Source organism: Neofelis nebulosa, chromosome 4 (genome assembly GCF_028018385.1).
Source record: "Neofelis nebulosa isolate mNeoNeb1 chromosome 4, mNeoNeb1.pri, whole genome shotgun sequence".
Taxonomy (NCBI): domain Eukaryota; kingdom Metazoa; phylum Chordata; class Mammalia; order Carnivora; family Felidae; genus Neofelis; species Neofelis nebulosa.
Window position 1 is genome coordinate 162,270,070 of NC_080785.1, and position 21,446 is coordinate 162,291,515.

Here is a 21,446-nt window from a genome sequence, read left to right on the forward strand (position 1 = left end):
TCCCTTGTCTGCCACTGCTCAAGGTGGCCCAAAGTCAGGCTGGAGGCTGCTCCAATCATGTCCCTGCAGGACCCTAGGCCATTAAGCGGAGTCGAGGGTAGCCAACAGGCCTTGACATCACAGCCACATGCCCAGACACTCCATCATAAGGGAAATAACCTGCCTTTCAGACAGGTGACCACTTGGTGGCCTTCTCCGGTTGAATTTGCCACTTGCCTCCACCCCTCCGGGGCCCCTAGGCCTGCATCACATTGGGCCTCTGGAGGACTGTGCAGCCCAGGGGCAGACCAAGGCTTCAGAGACGTTCCGCTGCAGGGGCCAATGGGCAACAACAAGCTGGGAGGGGGACGGCAGGGAACGGAGACTGGTCCCAGTTGGTAAAAATCATAACAACAACGAAAGCAGCCAACTGCCATTAAGTGCCATGTGCTAGGCGCTGTGCTCTGCCTGGACGTGTACCAATGCTCCATTTCCAAGAGAAGTAAACTGAGGTGTAGACGGGAAAGAACCACTTGACTAGTACTAGAAGGACTTAAACCTGAGCCGCCAGGCTACAAACCTGGACGCTCAATCAGCCCGTGTCCGTCGATCTCCCCGGGCAGGCCTGGCGCCTCCCCGGGCTCCCTGCCCCACTGCACCTGACTCCCTCGTAGGAGGTGCCAGGCAGCCTTTATGGAAAGGCCTGGCATTTGCTTTGTTAAGGTCATACAGAGGTTGAGGGCGGGCGTGTGGTGCCAGGTGACATGGCCGTTTGTAGGGCCGGGTGTGCACAGAGGGTCTGTGCATGTGTGAGTCAGGGTGTATGTGTGCTCAGGGCACCTGTGTGTGTATAGATCTCTGCGTGGATTTGTACGTCCGGGTGTGTCCGTGGGGTCCGAGTGTCCACGGTGCCTGCACAGATCTGTGTGTGTGTCTAGGAGTTTGTGTGACCTTGTAAGAGTGTACCTGTGTGCCACACATGTGCCGTGACTGTCCCTGCCTCCTGAGTGTGTGCTCCCATGTGTGGCTCTGTGCAGGTGGGAACCAGGCCTGCGTGTGGGCTGCGGGGAGAGCGCGTTCCTGTAACGTGAGACTGACTGTGCGAAGCCAGGGTTCCTGTGGCCCCCATGGGTCAACTGTGAGATTCTCTTTGTGTCCCCACCGCCTCAGAGACCCACGCCTTGCACAGTAAACACAGACCCCCGATTACCCTGTGTGTGGGTGGGTGCGTCTGTGTTTGTGTCTGTGTGTGTCTGGCTTGGCTGAAGGGATTAGTAGAGGGGAGCGAGAACAAGGCGGCCGTACCCTGAGAATTTTCTCTGCTCCAGCACTGTCCAGTTGATTCTAAATAACCCCCAGGAGTTCCAGCAGGAGCTGCCCCCCTCCCCCACCCCAGCTTGGTTTTCAGCCTGCCAGCCCCAGCAAGGAGGGGGTGGGTAAGACTGGAGGCACTGAGCAGAGCAGGGCCAGAGGGACCTGGCTCCAGGCCGGTGGCCTGGGAGTGGAGCCCAGGTGACGCTGGACACCCATATTTGGTACCAACATGAGTGCCAGAGACCCAGGTTTAGGGGCACAAAGAGGGTGAAGGGATCCCATCTCAAATAGGAAGGGGGCAGGACCTAGCACTCCTTTTGAGGGCTATCACCTGCAGGAAGCCAACAGCAGCACTAAGAATTTGGGGGCTGGAGAAGGGGATGGGGCTGCAGGCAGACCCTGGAAGCCACTTTGGGGACTCCCCAAGGCCCACTGGGCACCCTCTACCCCCCCCCCCCACACACACACACCCACACCCCAGCCACAGCCCTCAGTGGCAAAGGAGGAAATTGGCCCCAGGCCACCCACCTGACAGGTCTGCCTGGAGGGTGCCAACAGGTGTCCTCGTCGCTGAAGGAGAAGTGGACCAGGGACTCAGGGCCCGCGGGGGGCAGTGTCAGATCAGGGGGCCGGGGCCTTGCCCGAGGCGCTGTACCCGAGCGCATGGGTGCCAAAGGCTGTCGGGGCGAGCATGAGGACAGCGGCACGGTGGTGTGGCGTTCACTGTTCACAGGCCCGAGGTGTCTGTGGCCACCAGCGGCACCGCCTCCACACCCGCCCTCCCGGTGACCCCCCCAGGGACGGGCCCCGGGCGATCGGGTGTCTCCGGGTCCCCAGCGCCTGGGAGGGCTCCGCTCCTGCCTTCTCCTGTGGAACTCTGTGCACACTTCCCACTTGCCCCCCTCCCCCCGGGCCTGCGGTGGAGGGGGGGCAGGCTCCTGATTCCTGGGCTCGGGCCCCGGCCCCCCCCCCAACCCCCGCCACGCCTTGTCCCTGGCCCCGCCTCCCTCCCGAATGACGTCGAGCTGGGCCCGCTGGAGCCCTCTGAACGCAGCACGCCCCAGGGGGAAAGAGACTCGCCCGCGCCGGCGGGCGGAGTGCGGGGTCCGGTGACAAAAACCCAGGGGAGGGACGACGGATGCGGGGAAGGGGGAGAAACAGGAAAGACAGAAGTGGAGACAGAGACACAGAGAGAAACCCGGGGAGAGGCACTGATTTCTCCCCCCAACACACACACCCTCCCCGGCTCCACGCTGCGCTCCCGACCCCTCCTCCTCTCCTCTCCCCTCGCCAATCTCTTCCCTGGGTCCAGACGCTGAGCCTGTCCGGGCGGTGTCCTCTCCCACTATGTCTCGGACCTCAGGTTCCAAACAAGTGCATGCGGAGAGTAGGGAGGCAAGGGGGTAACCAGAGGACCCTCTCCTGGCTCTGGAAAAGCCCCCAGAGCCAGCCCGTGCCCACCTCTGGGCTGTCAACCTCGGTTTCCAAGTTAAACGGACACTGGGAAGCCAGACCGGATGTGTCTCCGGGCTCCTCGCCCGCAAGCTTCTAGCCCCCCGCATCCCACCCCGAGTCTCGACAGGAAGAGAAAGTGCATTTGCCCTCTGTGCCCGGGGAACCCGGTAACATCACTGAGCCTCCTGGCAAGGCAACCCCCAGACGGCAGCGCTGGCCCCATTTCACAGGCCTTTACACTGAGTCTAGCAGAATCGAACACGTGTCCCCAGATCGCGGTTGGATGGCAGGTTGGCCTCACTCGTCCAAAGCCTGACTGCAGACTGAGGTCTGCCAAGGTAGCGGGAGGAACTTCACGTTTATTGAGTGCCTACTGCATGCCCTATCAGATGTCTCCACGGCAACCCTGGAGGGCAGGGATGATTTTTATCGCTGTCCTGGGACGGACGAGGGGAAGTTAGGCTGCGGAGGGCCCGCTAGGAACCCCAGACCTGGCCTGCCGGGTGGCCAAGGGAGATTCGAACCCACCGCCGCTGGCGCGCACTTACCCAGCCCACGCCTGGCGGCCAAAGTCCTGATGGCTGCGGAGAAGCCGAAGACGCCGGCGGAAAGTTGGGGACGGGATGGCAAAGAAGACGGGCGAGGAGGGCGGCGAACGCGGGCGGCGGGGTGCGCGCGGGGCCGGGGGCTCAGGCAGGAACGCCTCGTCCTCGGCCGCCGCCACCGCCGGGAAGGCCGCCAGCTGCAGCTCGGGGATGCGGCCCAGGCCTTGCGGCCGCGCCATAACCACAGGGGGCGCGGGGCAGCCCCGCCTCAGCGGGCGCTGGGGAGCAGCGCCGCCCGCCTGCCCCGGGCAGCCCACGCAGGCCGGCCGCCCAGCCCTGGGGCCCACGGGCCCCACCCCGCCGAGCCGCCTCGGCCCTTCCGGCTTCGCTCTGGGGCCGCCCCTGGGGCGGGGCGGGCCTGGGGCGCCCACGCGGCTGCCGAGGGACACCCCTCAGACCGCAGGGCCCTCCCCGCAGTCCCCTTAAGGTGCTTACAGTCGCCGGAAGCGCCTCTACAAACATCGGGGGTGCCCCCCCGCAAATCCCTGGAGTGTTCTCACAAACCGCTGTGGCCCTCACTAACCTCAGGGGCATCCCCAAGGTCTTTCAGATGTCCCCAAAATTCCAGAGAATGTCCCAACCATCCCTGAGTTGTCCTCACACAATCCAGAGGTACCCCCAAATCCCTGAGTTCCCCCCAAAAGCCAGAGATGCGCTGAGAGGCCCCGCACACCCTGGGACAATCCCATAGCTTCCCAAATGTCCCTTACTGATGTCCTCATTGTTACTGATATATCCCCACAAACTCCAGGGGCACCCTAAGAATCTCAGAACACACCCACAAATGAAACTCCTTCAGATCCCAGGACCATCACCGGGTTTCCTCAGAAGTCTCCAAAATCTCTTAGAGCACCCCCACCATCCCGGAGTCATGCAGAGGCCCCCAGAGTACCCCTAGAATTTCCCACAGCCACCGAGCATTCCCACAGTCTGCATGAGGCCCCCCCCCCAAATTCTGGGATCCCTCACAGACCCTAAGATGGTTTCCACAGTCTCTCGGATGTCCCCCTCAATCCCTGAGTGGCTCGGCAGCATCCCGGAGATGCCCCCACAAGTTCAGAGATACAAAATAACCTCAGGGGTGTCTTCAGACTCAAAGAGTGCTCCCATGTAACCATGTAGCTGCCATCAAAATCCATAGACCCCAGGGCCACAACTAGATTCCTCCATAGTTCCTAAGACAGTCCTATATCCCTAGGCTACCTCCCCAAACCAAGATAAACCCACAATCCTTGGGGACACCTCCAGAATGCCCCCCACAGCTTCTGAGACATAGAAGCTGAGTGAGTTCACAAGCCCCTAGAGGCTCCTAAGACCTGCCCCCGCCCCCGTCCTCCCACCCCTTAGGATCTCTGAGGCCCCTTAGAACTGGGGCCCTCCACAGCTCACGAGGTGCCCCAAGAAGCCGACCTCCCCTCGGCAGACCAGTACAAACAGATAGGAACTTTCTGGAGTCCCTTCAGTGGCTCTGCCTACTCTGTTGGGCACATGTTCACCCCTTTCACAAATGAGGAAATGGAGACTGAAGTGAAGATTCTTGAACAAAGTTAGCCAGCTGGTTATAATTCCAGAGACTACCCCAACCTGTCTGCGGCCCTTTGGGGTTAGGGAAGTGGGAAAGAAAAACAGAACGAATCTCTATTTTAGGGCCATGCCCCTATGAATACCTTTCTCTCTCTACCTTTTGGCTCTGTTGTCATGGGCCCCAGAACTGGCTGACCTAGGCTTGAGTCTGGCCTCTGGCACTTAGTCATTTGACTTTGGGCCAGCCACTTCATTTCACTGAGCCTGTTTTCCCAACTGTAAAATGGGCATAATAATACTATGCATCTCATGGATGGACAATTAAAAAAAAAACAAAGCCTCAGAAAAGTGTTTGGACATAGTAAACACTCACTGAATGTCAGCTATGATTATCTGACAAAACATTTACAGAGAGCTTATAATGCACAAGCCACCGTACTAGCAAGATGATACAAGGGTGCCTGGGTGGCTCAGTTGGTTGAGCGTCTGACTTTGGGTCAGGTCACGATCTCTTGATTTGTGGGTTCGAGCCCCGTGTTGGGCTCTGTGCTGACAGCTCAGAGCCTGGAGCCTGCTTCGGATTCTGTGTCTCCCTCTCTCTCCGCCCCTCCCCTGTTCACGCTCTGTCTCTCACATTCGCAAAATAATAAGCCTTTAAAAAAAATAAATTCTTATTTTAAAAAAGAGGATACGGGGGCGCCTGGGTGGCTCAGTCAGTTGAGCATCTGGCTTTGCCTCAGGTCATGATCTCTCAGTTCGTGAGTTCGAGCCCCGCCTCGGGTTGTGCTGACAGCTCGGAGCCTGGATCCAGCTTCCGAGTCTGTGTCTCCTTCTCTCTCTGCCCCTCCCCTGCTCACATTCTGTCTCTCTCCAAAATAAATAGACATTAAAAATTAAAAAAAAAAAAGAGGATACAGATGATGATGATGATGATGATGATAGCAGCTAATCTTCAGAATGCCTCCTGGGCATTTAGTACCTCTAGCTATGATCTTATTTAATCCTCATTAAATACCTGCAAAGTGATATATTGTTGTCCCTATTTTACAGATGGGAAAACTGAGTCTTGGCGAGAAACAACCTGCTCGAGGTCACACAACCAATGAGCATCTGAGCCAGGCTCGAGACCAGTGTTTGCCACCTTTATTTCATTATTGCCCCCTCCCCCCAAGGAATAGCCTGCTTAGACAGTCCCAACTCCCAAACTGCCTTCTCTATGAAATATTAAAGCCACCGATACACAGGCATAACTCAGAGATATTGTGGGTTCGGTTCCAGACCATTGCAATAAAGCGAACGTCACAATAAAGCAAGCCAAATGAATTTTGTGGTTTCCCAGTGCGTGTAAAAGTTATGTTTATACTACACTGTAGTCTACTGTGTGTTACGTCTAAAAAAAATGTACGTACCTTAATTTAAAAATACTTTGTTGCTAAAAAAACGCTAACCATTATCCAAGCTTTCAGCGAGTCCATCCTTTGGCTGGTGCAGGGTCTTGCCTTGATGTTGATGGCTGCTGACAGATCAGGATGGTTGTGGTAATTTCTTAAAATAAGGAAACAATGAAGCTTGCCACATTGATCGACTCTTCTTTTTAGGAGTCAGTTCTCCGGATCATGTGATGCTGTTCAGTACCACTTTACCCACCGTAGAATGACTGTCTTTTTTTTTTAAGTTTATTTATTTGTTTTGAGAAAGAGAGAGGGGGCTAAAAGGGGCAGAGAGGGAGAGAGAGAATCCCAAACAGGCTCTGCAGTGTCAGCAGGGAGCCCGATGCAGGGCTCAAACTCACGAAACGTAAGATCATGACCTGAGCCAAAATCAAGACCTGGCCACTTAGCTGACTGAGCCACCCAGGAGCCCCTAGAACTTTTTTCAAAATGGAAGTCAATCCTCTCAAACCCTGCTGCTGTTTTATCAACAAACTTTACGTAATATTCTAAAACCTGGTCACTGCAACAATCTTCACAGCATCTTCCCTAGGAGTAGATGCCATCTCAAGAAACCACATTCTTTGCTCATCCAATAAGAAGCGACTCCTCTTCCGTTCAAGTTTGATCATGAGATTGCAGTGAGGCAATCCTATCCTCAGGCTCCATTTCTGATTCCCATCACACCTGCAGTGACTTCCTCCACTGAAGTCTTTTCTTCTTAAAAAAACATTTTTTTTAATGTTTATTTATTCTTGAGAGACAGAGACAAAGCACGAGCAGGGGAAGGGCAGAGAAAGACACAGAATCTGAAGCAGGCTCCAGGCTCCAAGCCATCAGCACAGAGCCTGACGCGGGGCTCGAACCCACGGACCGCGAGACCATGACCTGAGCCGAAGGCGGACGCTTAACCGACTGACCACCCAGGCGCTCCCCCCACTGAAGTCTGGAAACCCTCACAGTCATCCACAAGGGTTGGAATCAGCTTCTTTCAGGCTCCTGCACCTGTTGGTATTCTGACCTCTTCCCATGAACCAGAATGTTCATAATGGCACCTAGAATGGCAAAGCCTTTCCAGAAGGCTTTCAATTTATTTTGCCCAGATCTATCAGAGGAGTCACTTTCTGTGGCATCCAGAGCTCTACAAAATGGATTTCTTAAATAGGAAGACTTGAAAGTCAAAATTACTCCTCAATCTGTGGGCTGCAGAATGGATGTTGCCTCAGCCGGCATGAAAACAACATTGATCTCATTGTACGTCTCCATCAGAGTTCATGGCTGGCCAGGTGCGTGGTCAATGAGCAGTAATATTTTGAAAGGAAACTTTTTTTTTTTTTTTTTTGAGCAGTAGGTCTCAACAGTGGGTTTAAATTATTCAGTAAAACCACGTTGTAAATAGATGTGCTGTCATCTGGGCTTTGTTGTTCCATTTACAGAGCACAGACAGAGAATCATTGGAATCATTCTTAAGGGCCCTAGGATTTTCAGAATGGTAAATGAGCACCGGTTTTCACTTAAAGTCACCAGCTCCATTTGCCTTTAACAAGAGAGCCCTTTGAAACTTTGAAGCCAGGCGTTGACTTTTCCTCTTTAGCTATGAAAGTCCTACATGGTATCTTCCGATAGAAGGCTGCTTTGTCTACACTGAAAATGTGTTGTGGGGGCGCCCGGGTGGCTCAGTCGGTTAAGCATTTGACTTCGGCTCAGGTCATGATCTTCCCGATCAGAGTTCGAGCCCCGCGTCAGGCTCTGTGCTGACAGCTCAGAGCCTGGAGCCTGTCTTTCTCTCTCTCTCTCTCTTTCTCTGCCCCTCCCTGGCGTGCGCTGTCTGTCTCTCAAAAACCAATAAATATTTTTTAAAATATATTGGAAAAAAAAAAGAGAAAATGTGTTCTTTGGCGTAGCCACCATTGATCAGCTTAGCTAGATCTTTCTGGATGCCTTTCTGCAGCTTCTACATCGGTACTTGCGGCCTCACCTCCGTCTTTGATGTTATGGAGACAGCGTATGTCCTTAAACTTCATGAACCAACCTCTGCTAGCTTCAAAGGCGCCTTCTGCTGCTTTCTCACCTCTTTCTGCCTCCACAGAACGGAAGAGAGGGAGGGCCTTGCTCTGGATGAGGCTTTGGCTTAAGGGGAATGTTGTGGCTAGTTTGATCTTCTGTCTTGACCCCTAAAACTTGCTCCCAAGTCAGCAATAATGTTGTTTTTCTTTCTTATCATTCCTGTGCTCGCTGGAGTGGCACCTTTAACTTCCTCCAAGAACTTGTCGTTTGCATTCACAATGAGGCTCGCTGTCTGGTACAAGGGGCCTAGCTTTCAGCCTACGTCAGCTTGCAACACTCCTTCCTCACGAAGCTTCATCAGTTCTGGCTTTTGATTTGAAGTGAGAGATACGTGTGACTGTTTCACTTGAACACTGAAAGGCCATCAGGGTGACTAATTTTGGCCTAATTTCAAAATTGCTATGTCTTAGGGAATAGGGAGGCCCAAGGAAAGGGAGACACTGGGCAACAGCTGGTCAGGGGAGCAGTCAGATCCCACACTGACTTTCATCGAGGAAGTCTGCGGTCTCTTATAGGTGTGGTTCGTGGCGCCCCCAAGTGGTTACTCTAGTAACAGCAGATGGATCACAGAGGACCAGAATAAATTTAATAATGATGAAAAAGTTTGGAAACATTGCAAGAACTACCAAAATGGGACACACAGAAACGAGATACTGCATGTAAAAAATGCAGTACCTCTGGGGAGCTTGGGTGGCTCAGTCGGTTACGTGTTTGACTCTTGATTTCAGCTCAGGTCATGATCTCACAGTTCCTGAGTTCGAGTCCCACATCAGGCTCTGCACTGTCAGTGCAGAGCCTGCTTGGGATTCTCTCTCCCTCTCTCTCTGCCCCCTCCTCCAACCTCTCTCTCTCTCTCTCTCAAAATGAATAACCTGGGGTACCTGGGTGGATCAGTCAGGTAAGCATTTGACTTTGGCTCAGGTCAGTTCATGAGTTCGAGTTTGAGTTCATGAGTTCAGGTCATTTCATGAGTTCGAGCCCTGCATGGGATTGTCACTCTCACTCCCTCTCTCTCTCCACCCCTCTCCCACTTGCATGCATGTTCTCTCTCTCTCTCTCTCTCTCTCTCTCTCAAAATAAATAAACTTCAATAAATAAACTTTAAAAAGTGCAGTAATAGGGGAGCCTGAGTGGCTCAGTCGGTTAAGCATCCAACTTCGGCTCGGGTCATGATCTCACAGTCCGTGGGTTCGAGCCCCGCATCGGGCTCTGTGCTGACAGCTCAGAGCCTGGAGCCTACTTTGGATTCTGTGTCTCCCTCTCTCTGCCCCTTCCCTGCTCATGCTCTGTCTCTCTCTGTCTCAAAATAAATAAAAAACATTAAAAAAATAACAAAAAGTGTGGTAACAAAGCAAGGTATGCCTGTACTGTGTATCTGTTTATGTCCTATGTGTATATTTGGGCTTTATACATAAATGTAAGATTTTTTTTCCCACATACCCACCCAAGAACCAACTCTCACCCCCTTGGAGGTAATATCACCTCGTTAGGAATGCAGGGTGTCCCAGTCTTGGCACTATTGACATTGGGCACCAGATAATGCCCTGTAGCACCTCTCTCCAGTCATTAAACTAAAATGTCTCCAGCCATTTTCCACATGTCCGCTGGAGGCCAGAATTGCCCTCAGGTGAAAACTCCTGCTCTAAACCCACTAAGACCCTTGTTCTGGCCACTGGGACCTCTTGGTCCAGGCACAAACAGAAAGGAAGAGCATTCTTAGGCACCTGCCCTCAGGTTTCCCTGCACTGTTTTGCTGATTCCTCAGGCCAGACTTTGGAAATAGCGTTCTGAACAGGCCCATTTCAGAGATGGGGAGCCTGAAGCATGGGAAGGGGAAGTGACTCGGCCAGGGTCGCCTGTTGTCTGACTCCAGAGACTGGGATTTTAGTCACTAGGCTACGCAGGCCCTTCACGGTTCAGTCTGTTTCCAGCTCAGTGAGCTTTGTCCCTTCCTAGCAAGTCGGAGATAAACTGAACCCTAAAGCCAACCTTGACCATAGCCTGTGAAGCCCTATGTGAGCTGCCCTGGCACCTCCTTGCCTCATTTCCTTCCACTCACCCTTTGCTCACTCTGCCCAGCCACACCTGCCTCTCTACTTTTCCTAGAACATAACAGACATGCTCCTACCCCAGGACCTTTGAACTGCCTGTTCCCTCTGCTTGTCACCTTCTTCCCTCAGGCTCACCGAGCCTCCTCTGCCACTCCATTTAGGTCTCTGCTCAAATGTGACCTCTTCAGCCAGGCCTTCCCTGACCCCAGGATCCCTCTTCTCTTCATGTCCCACGTGGCATCATCTGGAACTATTATAGGCCTTTATTTGTTATTTCTTCCTCACCCACTAGCCTGAGAACTCTGCTACTGCCTGAAGATGTGCAGTGTCTGTGGAATGGATGGCCACATGAGGAAAATGAGGCCCAGATAGGTGAAATCCTGTCCTCGGGTCACACAGCAAGTCAAGGGCAAAGACTGGATTTGAGCTCTTACTCAGGAGTGAAGACAGTGGGCTCAGTGCCCCCCAAAACTCTGTCCTCACCTGGTCAGTTCGCAGTTCCCCCAGGCCCAAAGCCCTACCTGCTACTCAGAGCCCACAGTCATTCTGTGGCTGGTGAAAGAGGGGGTGCCCTTGCAGCCAGGGCCCAGGATTGTAGTTAAAGGATGCCCCCCCCCCTTTTTCCCTGCAGATGTTGGGAGCCAGTTCTCAAAAGCCCCAGCTCCTGGCTGCCCAGCCCCAACGGCGGCCATCTCGGCCTTACCACAGCCCTGGGGACCAGCAGATCTTATCCACACAGGCTTAGTAAGGAAAAAACTGAGGCGCAGGGAGGCATGATCATGGGCCCCCGTCCCACAGCGAGTCCGTGGGCAGGGCTACAATCTGATTCTTACCCACCAAGCTGGAGTCCAGGAGTCCTGGGTCTTTTTTTTTTTTTTTCAACGTTTTTTTATTTATTTTTGGACAGAGAGAGACAGAGCATGAACGGGGGAGGGGCAGAGAGAGAGGGAGACACAGAATCGGAAACAGGCTCCAGGCTCCGAGCCATCAGCCCAGAGCCTGACGCGGGGCTCGAACTCACGGACCGCGAGATCGTGACCTGGCTATAGTCGGACGCTTAACCGACTGCGCCACCCAGGCGCCCCAAGTCCTGGGTCTTTTAACCCCAAGTCTGCCCTTCCTCACCGTGTGACCTTGGCCAAGTCACTTCTCTCAGTTTCCTCGGCAGGAATAGAGCGCCAAAGACACCGGGAGTTAACACGCAGGTTGGAGGCCCTGGCCCGGGCCGGCCAGCCCGTAGGTGAGCCCGGAGGAGACTCCGCAGCCTCAACTTCTCCGCCAAATTCCTCTGCATCCGCCAGGCGGCCGTCTCCACCGCGCTCGGCGGGATGGGGATTGCCGCCTGGTCCCGCCCGGGGAGGGCGAGGACCTCACCCGAAGCCTGCGGTCGGTCGACCGGCCTGGCGCCCACTCTCTGGGGCGCTCGATAAGCATGATATAATAACCTGGGGCACCCGGTAGTGGCGGCGGCGGCGACTTTGTTCTGCGCGGGGACTGGAGTCCCACCGGCAGGTCCGGACTCGGAACGCACACTCAGCCTGTGCCTTTCTCATCATCCAGCAGAGGGCGCGCGGAGGGAGGGGCGCGCGGAGGGACCCGCTCCCAGGCCACCGCCAGGGATAAGGGAGAGCCCGAGATGAGGGCAGGCGAGGACCCAAGTGGAGACAGAGGCCACGGGCTAGAGGGTGACCCCAGTCCAGCTGCTTCAACCTCTCCCAGGGGCGCTGCAGCGCCCTCCCTCGGCGGGGAGAGTTTGGGGGTACAGAAGGGCACGGGGGTGGGGCTAGGGGGTCGGTTTGTTGGCCCCGCCCCCAATTCAGGCAAGTTTTCCCCCCCCCCTCCGCCCCCACCATCAACAGAGTCTTTCTCTTCCTCCAGCTCCATCTGCCTCTTGACAGATCGTGGTGGTGCCGTGACTCAGCCCCGCAGGGCGCCAGGAGCACAGGCTCATGCATCCCCAGGTCTGGAGGGGGGTTGTGGATGCCATCTCCGATGGGGGGCAGTGCCCTCTCTCTGAGGGTTCCTGTGACTCGAGTCCGGAGGGCTGTCTGGATCCCGTTTTTGGTGGCTGCATGAACTGCAACGTGGGTAGCACTGGAACGCCCTGTGTGCACTCAGGGAACCCCCTTTCTGGAGACACAGGCTGGCAGAAAGCCAATTCTAAGGAGCCAGGTTCCCACTGGCGGCCTCTTAGTTTCCCCTTCCTCCTTCCGCCCAGGGGTGGGGGGAGGACACTGGCACCAAGGCCACAACCACTGCAGGCTACACAGGCCCACAGAGAAACAGAAACCTGTACTTGAGGTTCCTGTTTTTCCTTCCCACCCTGAAGGGGCAAGGTCTACCCAAGCCCCACCTCCTCCCCTGAGTGCAGGTCCCTGAGCGACTGTCTACGGAGCACTCACTGTGTGCAGTCCTTTACACACATCCCCATTCGCACAGAACTCGCAAACACCCCCCTCCCACAGAGCAGTGCCAAAGCCCTACTTAACAGACAGGGAAACTGAGGCTCAGAGAGGGCAAGACACTTGTGCCAGGACCCCAGGCATCAGACAGATGGGTGTTGGGATCTCGGCTTTGCCATTTCCCGGTTGTGTGAGCCTGGGCAAGAAGGAGAAGGGACTTTGCCCCTCCGGGCCTCCGTGTGTCCAGCAGGAATACCTGATGAGGCACTGGAGAAGAAGAGACGTGTAGGAAAGTCCCCAGCATGGAGCCCAAGAGTGAGCCATTACAAGATAGATGCCACTAAGATAATGATGATTATTACCACTCAGCTAATGTCCCCAGAGAGTCAGCAACCCAGAGACTAGGGTAGGGGGAGTCTCTGGGGTCTTAAAAAGGAATAGGGCCCCCTGCACTCTGCTCCTTCATTCGTCTCTCAGGACAGTGACCTGAGCCAGTTTGGCACACAGCCCTTGGTCTTGGCATTTCCTGTTGATTCCAGTTTTGTTTTCTTTCAGCTTCTCTCTGGTTCCCTTTGGGAAATAGCAGGCTGTGTGTGCTGGGCCCATGACACTCGCTTCCTGCTGGGGGCGGGGGTGCTGGGTCTGGGTATGTCTCCAATGGGGATGGGGGGTGGTTTGGGGGGGCTGTAGGGCCTGCTGGAAGTCCCCAGAGAGAGCGAGAATTGCAGGGTCACAGCCCAGAGGGGCCTCCCTCGGGAACTCCGGCAATAAGAGGCCGGGATTTGACCGTCTTAATGACGTCCCAAGCAGAGGGGCACCCATGGGGGTCAGACAAAGCATACAGTCGAAGCCTTCGGTCATACATGTCACCAAAGCACACAGTCAGACCCCGAGCACCACTAGAGCAGGCACAGTAACTGAGAACACCAGGTGGTAGAGGGAGCACACTCTGGAAGTCAGAGGACTCCTGGACACAGGGGACAGAGGCAGCTGAGAGCATGTCACTGTCTCAGTCAATGTCTCTGGGCGCACAGACAGTCCTGTAGACACAGTCACAATGTCCCGGAATGTACACATCACAGTGCCACCATCGCTGCATCCCCGGAGCGCATACACAATCATTGCCTCAAGAGCACACACGGTCATTGTCACAATCGCTGTCCCAGAAGCACACAGTCACACGATCCTGGTCCTGGGAGCTCACGCAGTCATACTGTCACAGTTACCGTGACTCTTAAGTACACAAGTCACACTGTCACAATTACTGTCCTGGAAGCACACCGTCACTGTGTCACCATCACTGTCTCAGAAGCACACACAGTTCCACTGCCATAATCACTGTCCCCAGAGCCCACATAATCCTATGTCACAGTCACAGGGCCCCAGAAGCCCGGGCAGAGCATGGAGCGAAGGCAGACCCAGCTAGTCATACCCCACCAGCTGGAGCCACCCCAGGTCAGTGAGGATACCATTGGAGTCAGCCCAACACCTCCCTCACTAACACTGTCCCCTCTGGGAGGCAGAGACTCCCTTACCCTGTGCCGGGATTGTGCACCCCCGGGCAGCTACTGAACCTAACACTCCTGTCCTGAGAGGAAGCTCCAACCCGGCACACAGGCCCCCAACACAGTGCTCCCCCCAAAACCCCCTCTGGATTTCTGACCCCAGCTGCTTCAGGGCGAGTCCCCCGAATGTCCCCCGCACAGTCCTCCACTCCCCAGGATGGCCAGCGCCCCTCAGCCTGGGGGAAACACTGGGATCCTAGGAAGCGGCCCCTTACAGTGCCCTCGAGATCATCCACAAGCGTAGTGAATCTAGCTGCCAGTTCAGTGCCCCCAGGAAAGTCCCTTCAAGTACCCAGCTTAGCCATGTTCTGCACCGTCACCAACTAAGGGTGCAGACTCCAAAGCTGCAGCCCTGAACCGAGGCGTCGTTACTACCACATGCAGCATGGCGCCCCCCAAGTCGACCCCAGGATCAGCTTCAGTAGGAAGGGTGTTCGGGTACAGGACACCACCAGGGTCGGGTCCCGGACGCCCCCACAGTGGAACTCCCCCCCCCCCCACACACACACCCCCGCTAGTCACTCAGACTCCACCCGCAGCACAGCGCCCCCTGTGGTCGGCGGGGCGAGTGGCGTCTTCTCTGCGCGCCTATCCGCTCCACGCGCGTCCGCCGCCCGGAGTCTTACCGCTTGCAGCTGCCTCCGCTCGCGCCGCCGCTGCCGGTGCCGGTACCGTGGAAGGACGAGGGCCAGGACATGCGAGAAGTGCGCAGGCCGGGCCGGTCGCCGGTGTCCACGGCGTCGGCGCGCTCTATGGGCCGGTGTGGCGGCCGCTCGGGCTCTGCGCGCTCCGCGCTGTCAGAGTAGCCGCGCTGCTGGATACGGATAGGGGTCCGCGGCTGCCGCCACAGGTGCTGTGGGGGCGGCTTCAGGGTGGCCTGGCCCTCCCGGGGCCCGGGCAGAGACAGAGACAGGCTCCTCTCCGAAGGGGCGGCCGGGGGCTCCATGGCGCCGGCCCCTTCCTGTGCCCCGGGGGGCCCCGGCCTCTCGGAGCTTTACCCTGCTCAGCGGCGCGCTAGCCGACGCGCCCGGGGCCCCGCGGGTGCGCCCGGCCTCGCTGGGGCCATGGCGCCCCGGGGACAGACCCGGGGGCGCTACGGGCCGATCGCCCCCGGGCCGGGCGCCGCGGCTTTCGGTCGGCGGCCGGCGCTCTGCTCCGCGCCCGGCAGCGCTCTCCGCGGTCGGTACCCCGCTCCGCGCCAGCCCCGGCTCCCCCGCCCCGTCCCGCCCCTCCCCGCCCCCCGCCCGCCGCTCTGTCAGCGCCGCCCCCCTCCTCCTCCACCGTCCGGGCCTGTGGGGGGCAGCCACCCGAGGAGGGGGGCCCTCCCCGCCCACGCAGAGCCCCGCTCCCGGAGGGGAGGGGGCGCCGGAACTCGGCTCTCTCCTAAACGCCCGGCCTAGCCGCGGCGTGCACGGGAAAGAAGGAGTTAAACGGTTAATCCGATCAGGAAGGAGACACCCGACTGGTTGCCGGTGTGTCAGTCAGTCCGTCCATCATGGCGGGGGCGGAGCCCTATGCTGGCGTGTCCTCGCCGCTACCCCTGGTCCGGGGGGAGCGTGTGGGGAGTGGTCCCGGTGCCACCGACGCGGTCCCTGCGGCTGGCCACGGCGATGTTCCGGGATTCTCCTGTTGGTGGGTCGGAAGATGGTAATGGTGTGTGCCCGGTGCGGGATGTGCGTGCACGTGGCCCCTTCCGAGGGTTGTCTGTGTTTTCGGTGTCGGCTGGAAGTGTGTGCGCGCACGTGGTTGGCTGCTGCGGTCTGCCTGTTTCTCTGGATTTCGCTGTGTGTGTATCTGTGTGTCTGTGGGTGAAGGAGGTGTGCGCACGTGTGCCGCTTGTTTGGCGGGTGGGCGCCTCTATGGGGTCTGTTCCGGTGGCCTGGGGCTGTGCATGTGTACCCACGCGTTTGGGTGTGTATTGTTGGTCTGTGCTTGCGGAGTTGTGCGGGCAATTCAGCCTCCGTGGTTTGACTGTGGTATGAGGTAGTCTATACGTGTTGGTGTGTGTGTGTGTGTGTGTGTGTGTGTGTGTGTGTGTGTGTGTGTGTGTGGTCGGCCTGAGGGCAGCTTTGGGGTGTTTCTGGGGTGTGTCCCTTTGGTTCCCGTGTGGCTCCAGGAGGACACCGCAGCTGCCCGCCCACCGCTCTGTGTATCGCCGCCTCTTGTAAAGCGCTTCTGCAGGAGGTAAACTGAGGCAGGTCTCCGGCAGCCGCGGGATGCATCCCCATGCCCTTTTCAGGCGAGTAAACAGCCGCGCCTCCTCTCCGCGGCCCCCGCCGGCAGAGCCCCCCTTCCGGCACCTAAATCGGGAGTCGCCGTGACTCACGCTCCCGCCTCCCCCAGCGCCGCGCCGAGCGAGCAAGCGGAGAGCGAGCGGGATCTGAGCGCCACCCTCCCCCATCTCTGCCGCCCTGGCCGCGACGGAGCCCTGGTGGTGGCCGGGCTTTGGGAGCGCATTCGCCCGCGTGCCCCCACCTCCTGTGGCCGACACTCTTTCGGATGCTAAACGGTTCTGGTGCGCGTCCCCGGAACCAGGTCCCCACCCCCGCGATCCCCCCCTCGTGGACTCCCCCGGGCAGGCCGTGCCGTCTGCCACCGCCCTCCTCCCCCCGCCCCCCCCGCACTGTTCTTAAAGGAAAAAAAAAAAAAAAAAAAAAAAAACCCGTCTCCAACCCCCACAGCCGCTTTTCTCCCCTCCCGAGGGGGCTCCAGGCGTGGGCGAACGCAGAACAAGAACCCGCCCCGCATTAGCAGCCGCGGGGTATCCCAGAAGCTAGAACTGTGTCTCCCACTTCTCTCAGGGACCCTCCCCCCGCAGTATACACTCAGAATGGCTTCTAGGTGATTGGCAAGGGCTGTCAGTCCTCCCCAGATCATTTAAGGGTCCTGGGCTGGGCCAAATGCTTTGAGCAGGGGAGTGGAGACTGTAGCGTTGGCCCGGGGCTCTGGGTGGGTATCAGAGATGGGGGTTGGGGGAGGGCTTGGGCCCCAGTCCGGGGTTGGGAGGGCGGTTTGCAGAAAAGGAGCACGAGGCAGTGGGCCAAGGCTGGTGTTTGGAGCTCTGGTCTGAGTCTGGGATGGATCAGATTGGACCTGAACCTGGTAGAGAGTAGAAGGTTTATTTGGGGGGAGGGGAGGAGGACATATTAGACGGAAGGAGGGGGGAATGACAGTCATTTCCCTCCCCCAACTGGAAATGAAGCATTTTTACCATGACCCAACCAGAGTAGACCTCCAATTGAGTAGATAAGGGGACAGGAAGAGGCTGGAGAGAATGGTGGCCTGAGGAGGGCAGTAGGGGCAGGGGCCTGGCCACTTTCAAACTCATCCTCAGCCAAGATGTGGGCTACAGTGCCCTCGGAGGACCCCAGATGAAAAAGAGCAAGAAACTATGTGAAGCTGGGGCTCACATATACCTCTCACATCTACCCAAGAGAAAGAAAAATGCCAGTCCAGCCCTCCTCCAGGGTCTCACCAGCCACTTTAAGACCTGGAAGAAAGTGCATCCTCCCAGGATAGGAAATAGGGGTGCACAGCTGACTGGTGGGAGACCCACCCCCTAGCCTCTCCCAGCTCTCTCATTGCGGGGGCATCTTTGGGGACTCGAGGGCTGAAACCCTTTCCACAGTCCTGCCTCTATGCTGACTCAGCCAGCTGCAAAATAGAAGGGATTCCTAGAGGCCGCAAGGGGAGCCTTTGGGGAAGGGATGTCACAGCCTGATGTACTGGGATCCAGGAGAAGATCCAGCTGGTTTTGTGAAAAGCCAGGGGCCTGAAGCATGGAAAGGGCTGGCAGCTGGACCTAGCCCAGCTTGCCCTAAATCTCCACCCCTCCTCCCAGCCTGGTCCTCTCCTGCCTACCTGTCGGCTTTGGTGATGGAAATCCTTGGAGGGACCAGCAATGGCAGCGTGGTGGGCCTTGGTGGCAGAGGGATCCCAACATCCAAGGGCTCAGTCTCAGCCCAGCCCAGGCCAGGACCTGTGGAAAGGCGACGGCGAGGGCGTCGAAGGTCGGCCCCCAGCATGTTGGCACAGATGGGCTCGGGAGTCTCCCACAGCCTCTGAGGAAGGACAAGGGCAGAATAAGGGCGCAGCCAGGCTGCTCTGAGCCCCTCCCTCCAGTAACACCCTTCTCTAGACACCTGAGAGAGTGGCTGATGGGGATATAGGCTCCTCGTGTCCCCCTCACGACTTAGCCACTCGCTGATCCCTCCCTTATATCTAAGGGGTGCCCCTTCTCAGCCATAATTCTTGTAGAGCTCCCTTTCGATGTTCCGGTCCTGGGGCTCTGGGTCTTTATGCCTGTACACGCTGTGCTTCACTGTGAAAACTCTCTCGCACATCCCCACACTCCACGTCTACGAAAGCCCCTCCTGGCCTCACAATCTGTGGCCCCTCCTCCCTTCGCATCACAGACATTTAAGACCTTACCCCCAGCACCCCTCCTCCACCGTACAGCCCTCTCCCCACTTGAGAAGCCCCTTGGAAGCTCCTGCTTTCTGTCCCTGGGCTGAGAGCCTCTTGATCCAGGCAGCAGGAAAATAACGGGATCAAGGGTGTAAACTGAGGCACAAGGCGATGACACTCCTCAGACTTGAGGATATGGAAAAACACTTAGTGAACAACCCATTGGTCACAAGAGGGCGCCCGTCCCCCGCCGCGGCCCAAGTCCCGCCCCTCAGCCCGGGCCCCGCCCCTCGCACCTCGTCCCGAGTCCCAGCCACGGACAGGACACTGCGACTCCTCTTCATCCCGCCAACCTAGCGCGCCGTTGGGGCTGCGGGGGTCATGTTGGGGCGGGCCAGCACCTCCTGAAGGACCAAGCCGAAGACATCCGCCGTTAGTGCCCTGGGGCTCCCCCTGCCGACCGAGCCTGAATCCTACCCCCCCTTGCTAGTTTTCTCTCCCGAGGCGTGACGTCATCGGGTAGCTGACGCACTGGCCGTCGGTGACGTCGCTCGCCCGTTGCCAGAGCGACAGCTGACGCACGGCTGGGGTGTGGACGGCGTCAATGCCCGGGTTGGCCACTGGGGGGCCGGGAGCCTCGAGACCGGGTCGCCCCAGCCCCCACCCGTCCTCCCGCGGGGGCTTTCCCCGGCCTGGGGATCCCGCAGAGAAGACCGGGAGCTCCCAGAGGCGGCCGCGTGTGGCGCGTGGTCCGAGCCGGGGGCCGGAGGAAGCGTCTCCTCCGAGCTGTTGGGATTTTATGCCTAAACCCGAAATAGCTCCGATGTGCGGGGGCCGGGCACAGCGAGACGGCGGCTTGGGCACAGATGGGGGACGCGCAAGCAGAGGCGCGCAGAGACAGACAGGGACGCGTGGAAATAGAAACAGACAGACAGGGACACAGACGCCGCTCCCGATGATGAATGCGCTCTCCTGCCGGCGATCCTGGTCTAAAAGCCTGGATGGAGGGGGAGGCTGGTTCACTCCACCTTCCGCACCCAGGTGCCGTGAATTCCTGCTCTGTGGCCATGGGTCAATGACTTAAACTCCCTGAGCCTCAGTTTCTCCTCTGTGAAATGGAATGATAAGCCCTACAAGGTCCGCGTGAGAATGAAATGAAATCAGACCGTGTTGAATTCCCACAGGACAGTGTCTGGCGCTCAGTAAGTGCTTAGTACTGCCAACATCTGAGCCTGCGAGAGCCTGTTAGAACCCATGTCAGATCATGTCCCTCCTCTGGTCGGAGCCCTCCGTGGCTTTCACCTCACTCAGAGGAAAGCCCTCAAGAGGAAGCCCACACAGTTCTGCAGGATGTGCCCAAGCACCTCCCTGTCCTCGCCTCTTACCATTCCCTCTCAGCTCCTGCTCTAGCCACGCTGGTTTCTTGGCTGTTTCTGGACCCACCAGGCACGCTCCAGTCTCAGGGCCTTCGCACCTGCTGCTCCTTCTGCTTCCTCTCTTCCCTTAAATATCCACTGGACCCTCACATTCTTCAAGTCTTTGTTCATATCTCACCTTTTCAGGTGTTTCTCCCGGAGTTTCTCTCCATCCCACCACGTTTAAAGTTGCTAGCTCCTCAGGACTCCTAATCTCCCTTATCCTGCTCTATTTTTCCCTGGGACTTATCACCTCATAGCACACCATGTAATTTATCTATTACACTCATGGTCTCTTCCCACACTAGAATATCAGCTGCAGGAGGGCAAGAATATTTTATGTTTTATTCATTACCATATCCCCAGTGCCTAGAACCGAATCTGGAACATAGTAAGTCCTTATAAGTATTTGTTCAATGTCCGGTTATTATTTTGAGGGCATAACAGCAGAATTATAAAGTTCCTAGCTGGGCCCACTATGGACTCGCTACTCTGCCCCCTACTTTGGCTGTTATTTCTTTTTCTTGCCTTATTGCACTAAGCAGCACTTCAGTGTCAACCAGTAGCAATGAACGTACATATTATCTCCTCAACCTAGGCGAGCCTGTGACAGACAGTCGTTGAACAAATGGATGAATGTGTAAAGATAGCTTGAAGGTCACCTCCACTTCTCAGCCAAACCGAGCCAGTCGGTGTTCTGAGGCCCTACCGCTGCTTATCCTGCCCCCGAGAAAGCATTCATCATTCAGAGTTGTCATTATCTGTACGAATGGTGCCCATTCAACACGGCCCCCCACACGTAGTCTCAATGAATGCGGAATGAACACGACGGACACAGGGAGAAAGAACAACTCCCTCTCTGTGAATGCAGTCAGATACATAGAAAGAGAAAGGGCCATGTAGCAAGGGCCAGGTTCAGGCTCCGAAATTACACTCACAGACCTGCATTCAGATCCTTGCTCTGCCCCTTCTTAACTGTGTACCCTTGGCCAAGTCACTCAGAACCCTACCTGTGCTGCATAGTCGGTGCTCACAAAATTACCCATTATCCTAGTAATAATAGCAATTAGCATCATGGTGGTTGACTGCATAAAGCTATAGACAGACACGGAAGACAGCAACACATTCACAGAAACCTCCCATCCTCCCCCTAGACCCACTGGCTGACTCACTGTTCCTCAAACCCTTCACACATATTCAGACCTCAGGGCCTTTGTACTTGTAGTTCTCCT

The 21,446-nt window shown here is 56.9% G+C and overlaps 1 protein-coding gene across 4 annotated transcripts in view; it reads right to left on the minus strand.

Moving 5' to 3' along the window:
* Positions 1-19,198, minus strand: part of PDE4A (phosphodiesterase 4A) — a 40,314-nt gene extending 21,116 nt beyond the window's left edge. Inside the window, exons 1-2 of one of the 4 annotated variants that reach the window (XM_058728066.1) lie at positions 19,096-19,198; positions 18,254-18,453 (exon numbers count right to left, since the gene is read on the minus strand). In XM_058728066.1, coding sequence (XP_058584049.1) covers positions 18,254-18,453; positions 19,096-19,143 — 248 coding nt within the window. In that variant the 5' untranslated portion in view covers positions 19,144-19,198. Of the gene's footprint in view, positions 1-1,821; positions 2,206-3,296; positions 3,661-15,018; positions 15,594-18,253; positions 18,454-19,095 lie in introns of those variants that run through there. The other 3 variants (XM_058728065.1, XM_058728067.1, XM_058728064.1) reach the window with 3 other exon arrangements.
* Between the last annotated feature and the right edge of the window lie 2,248 nt (positions 19,199-21,446).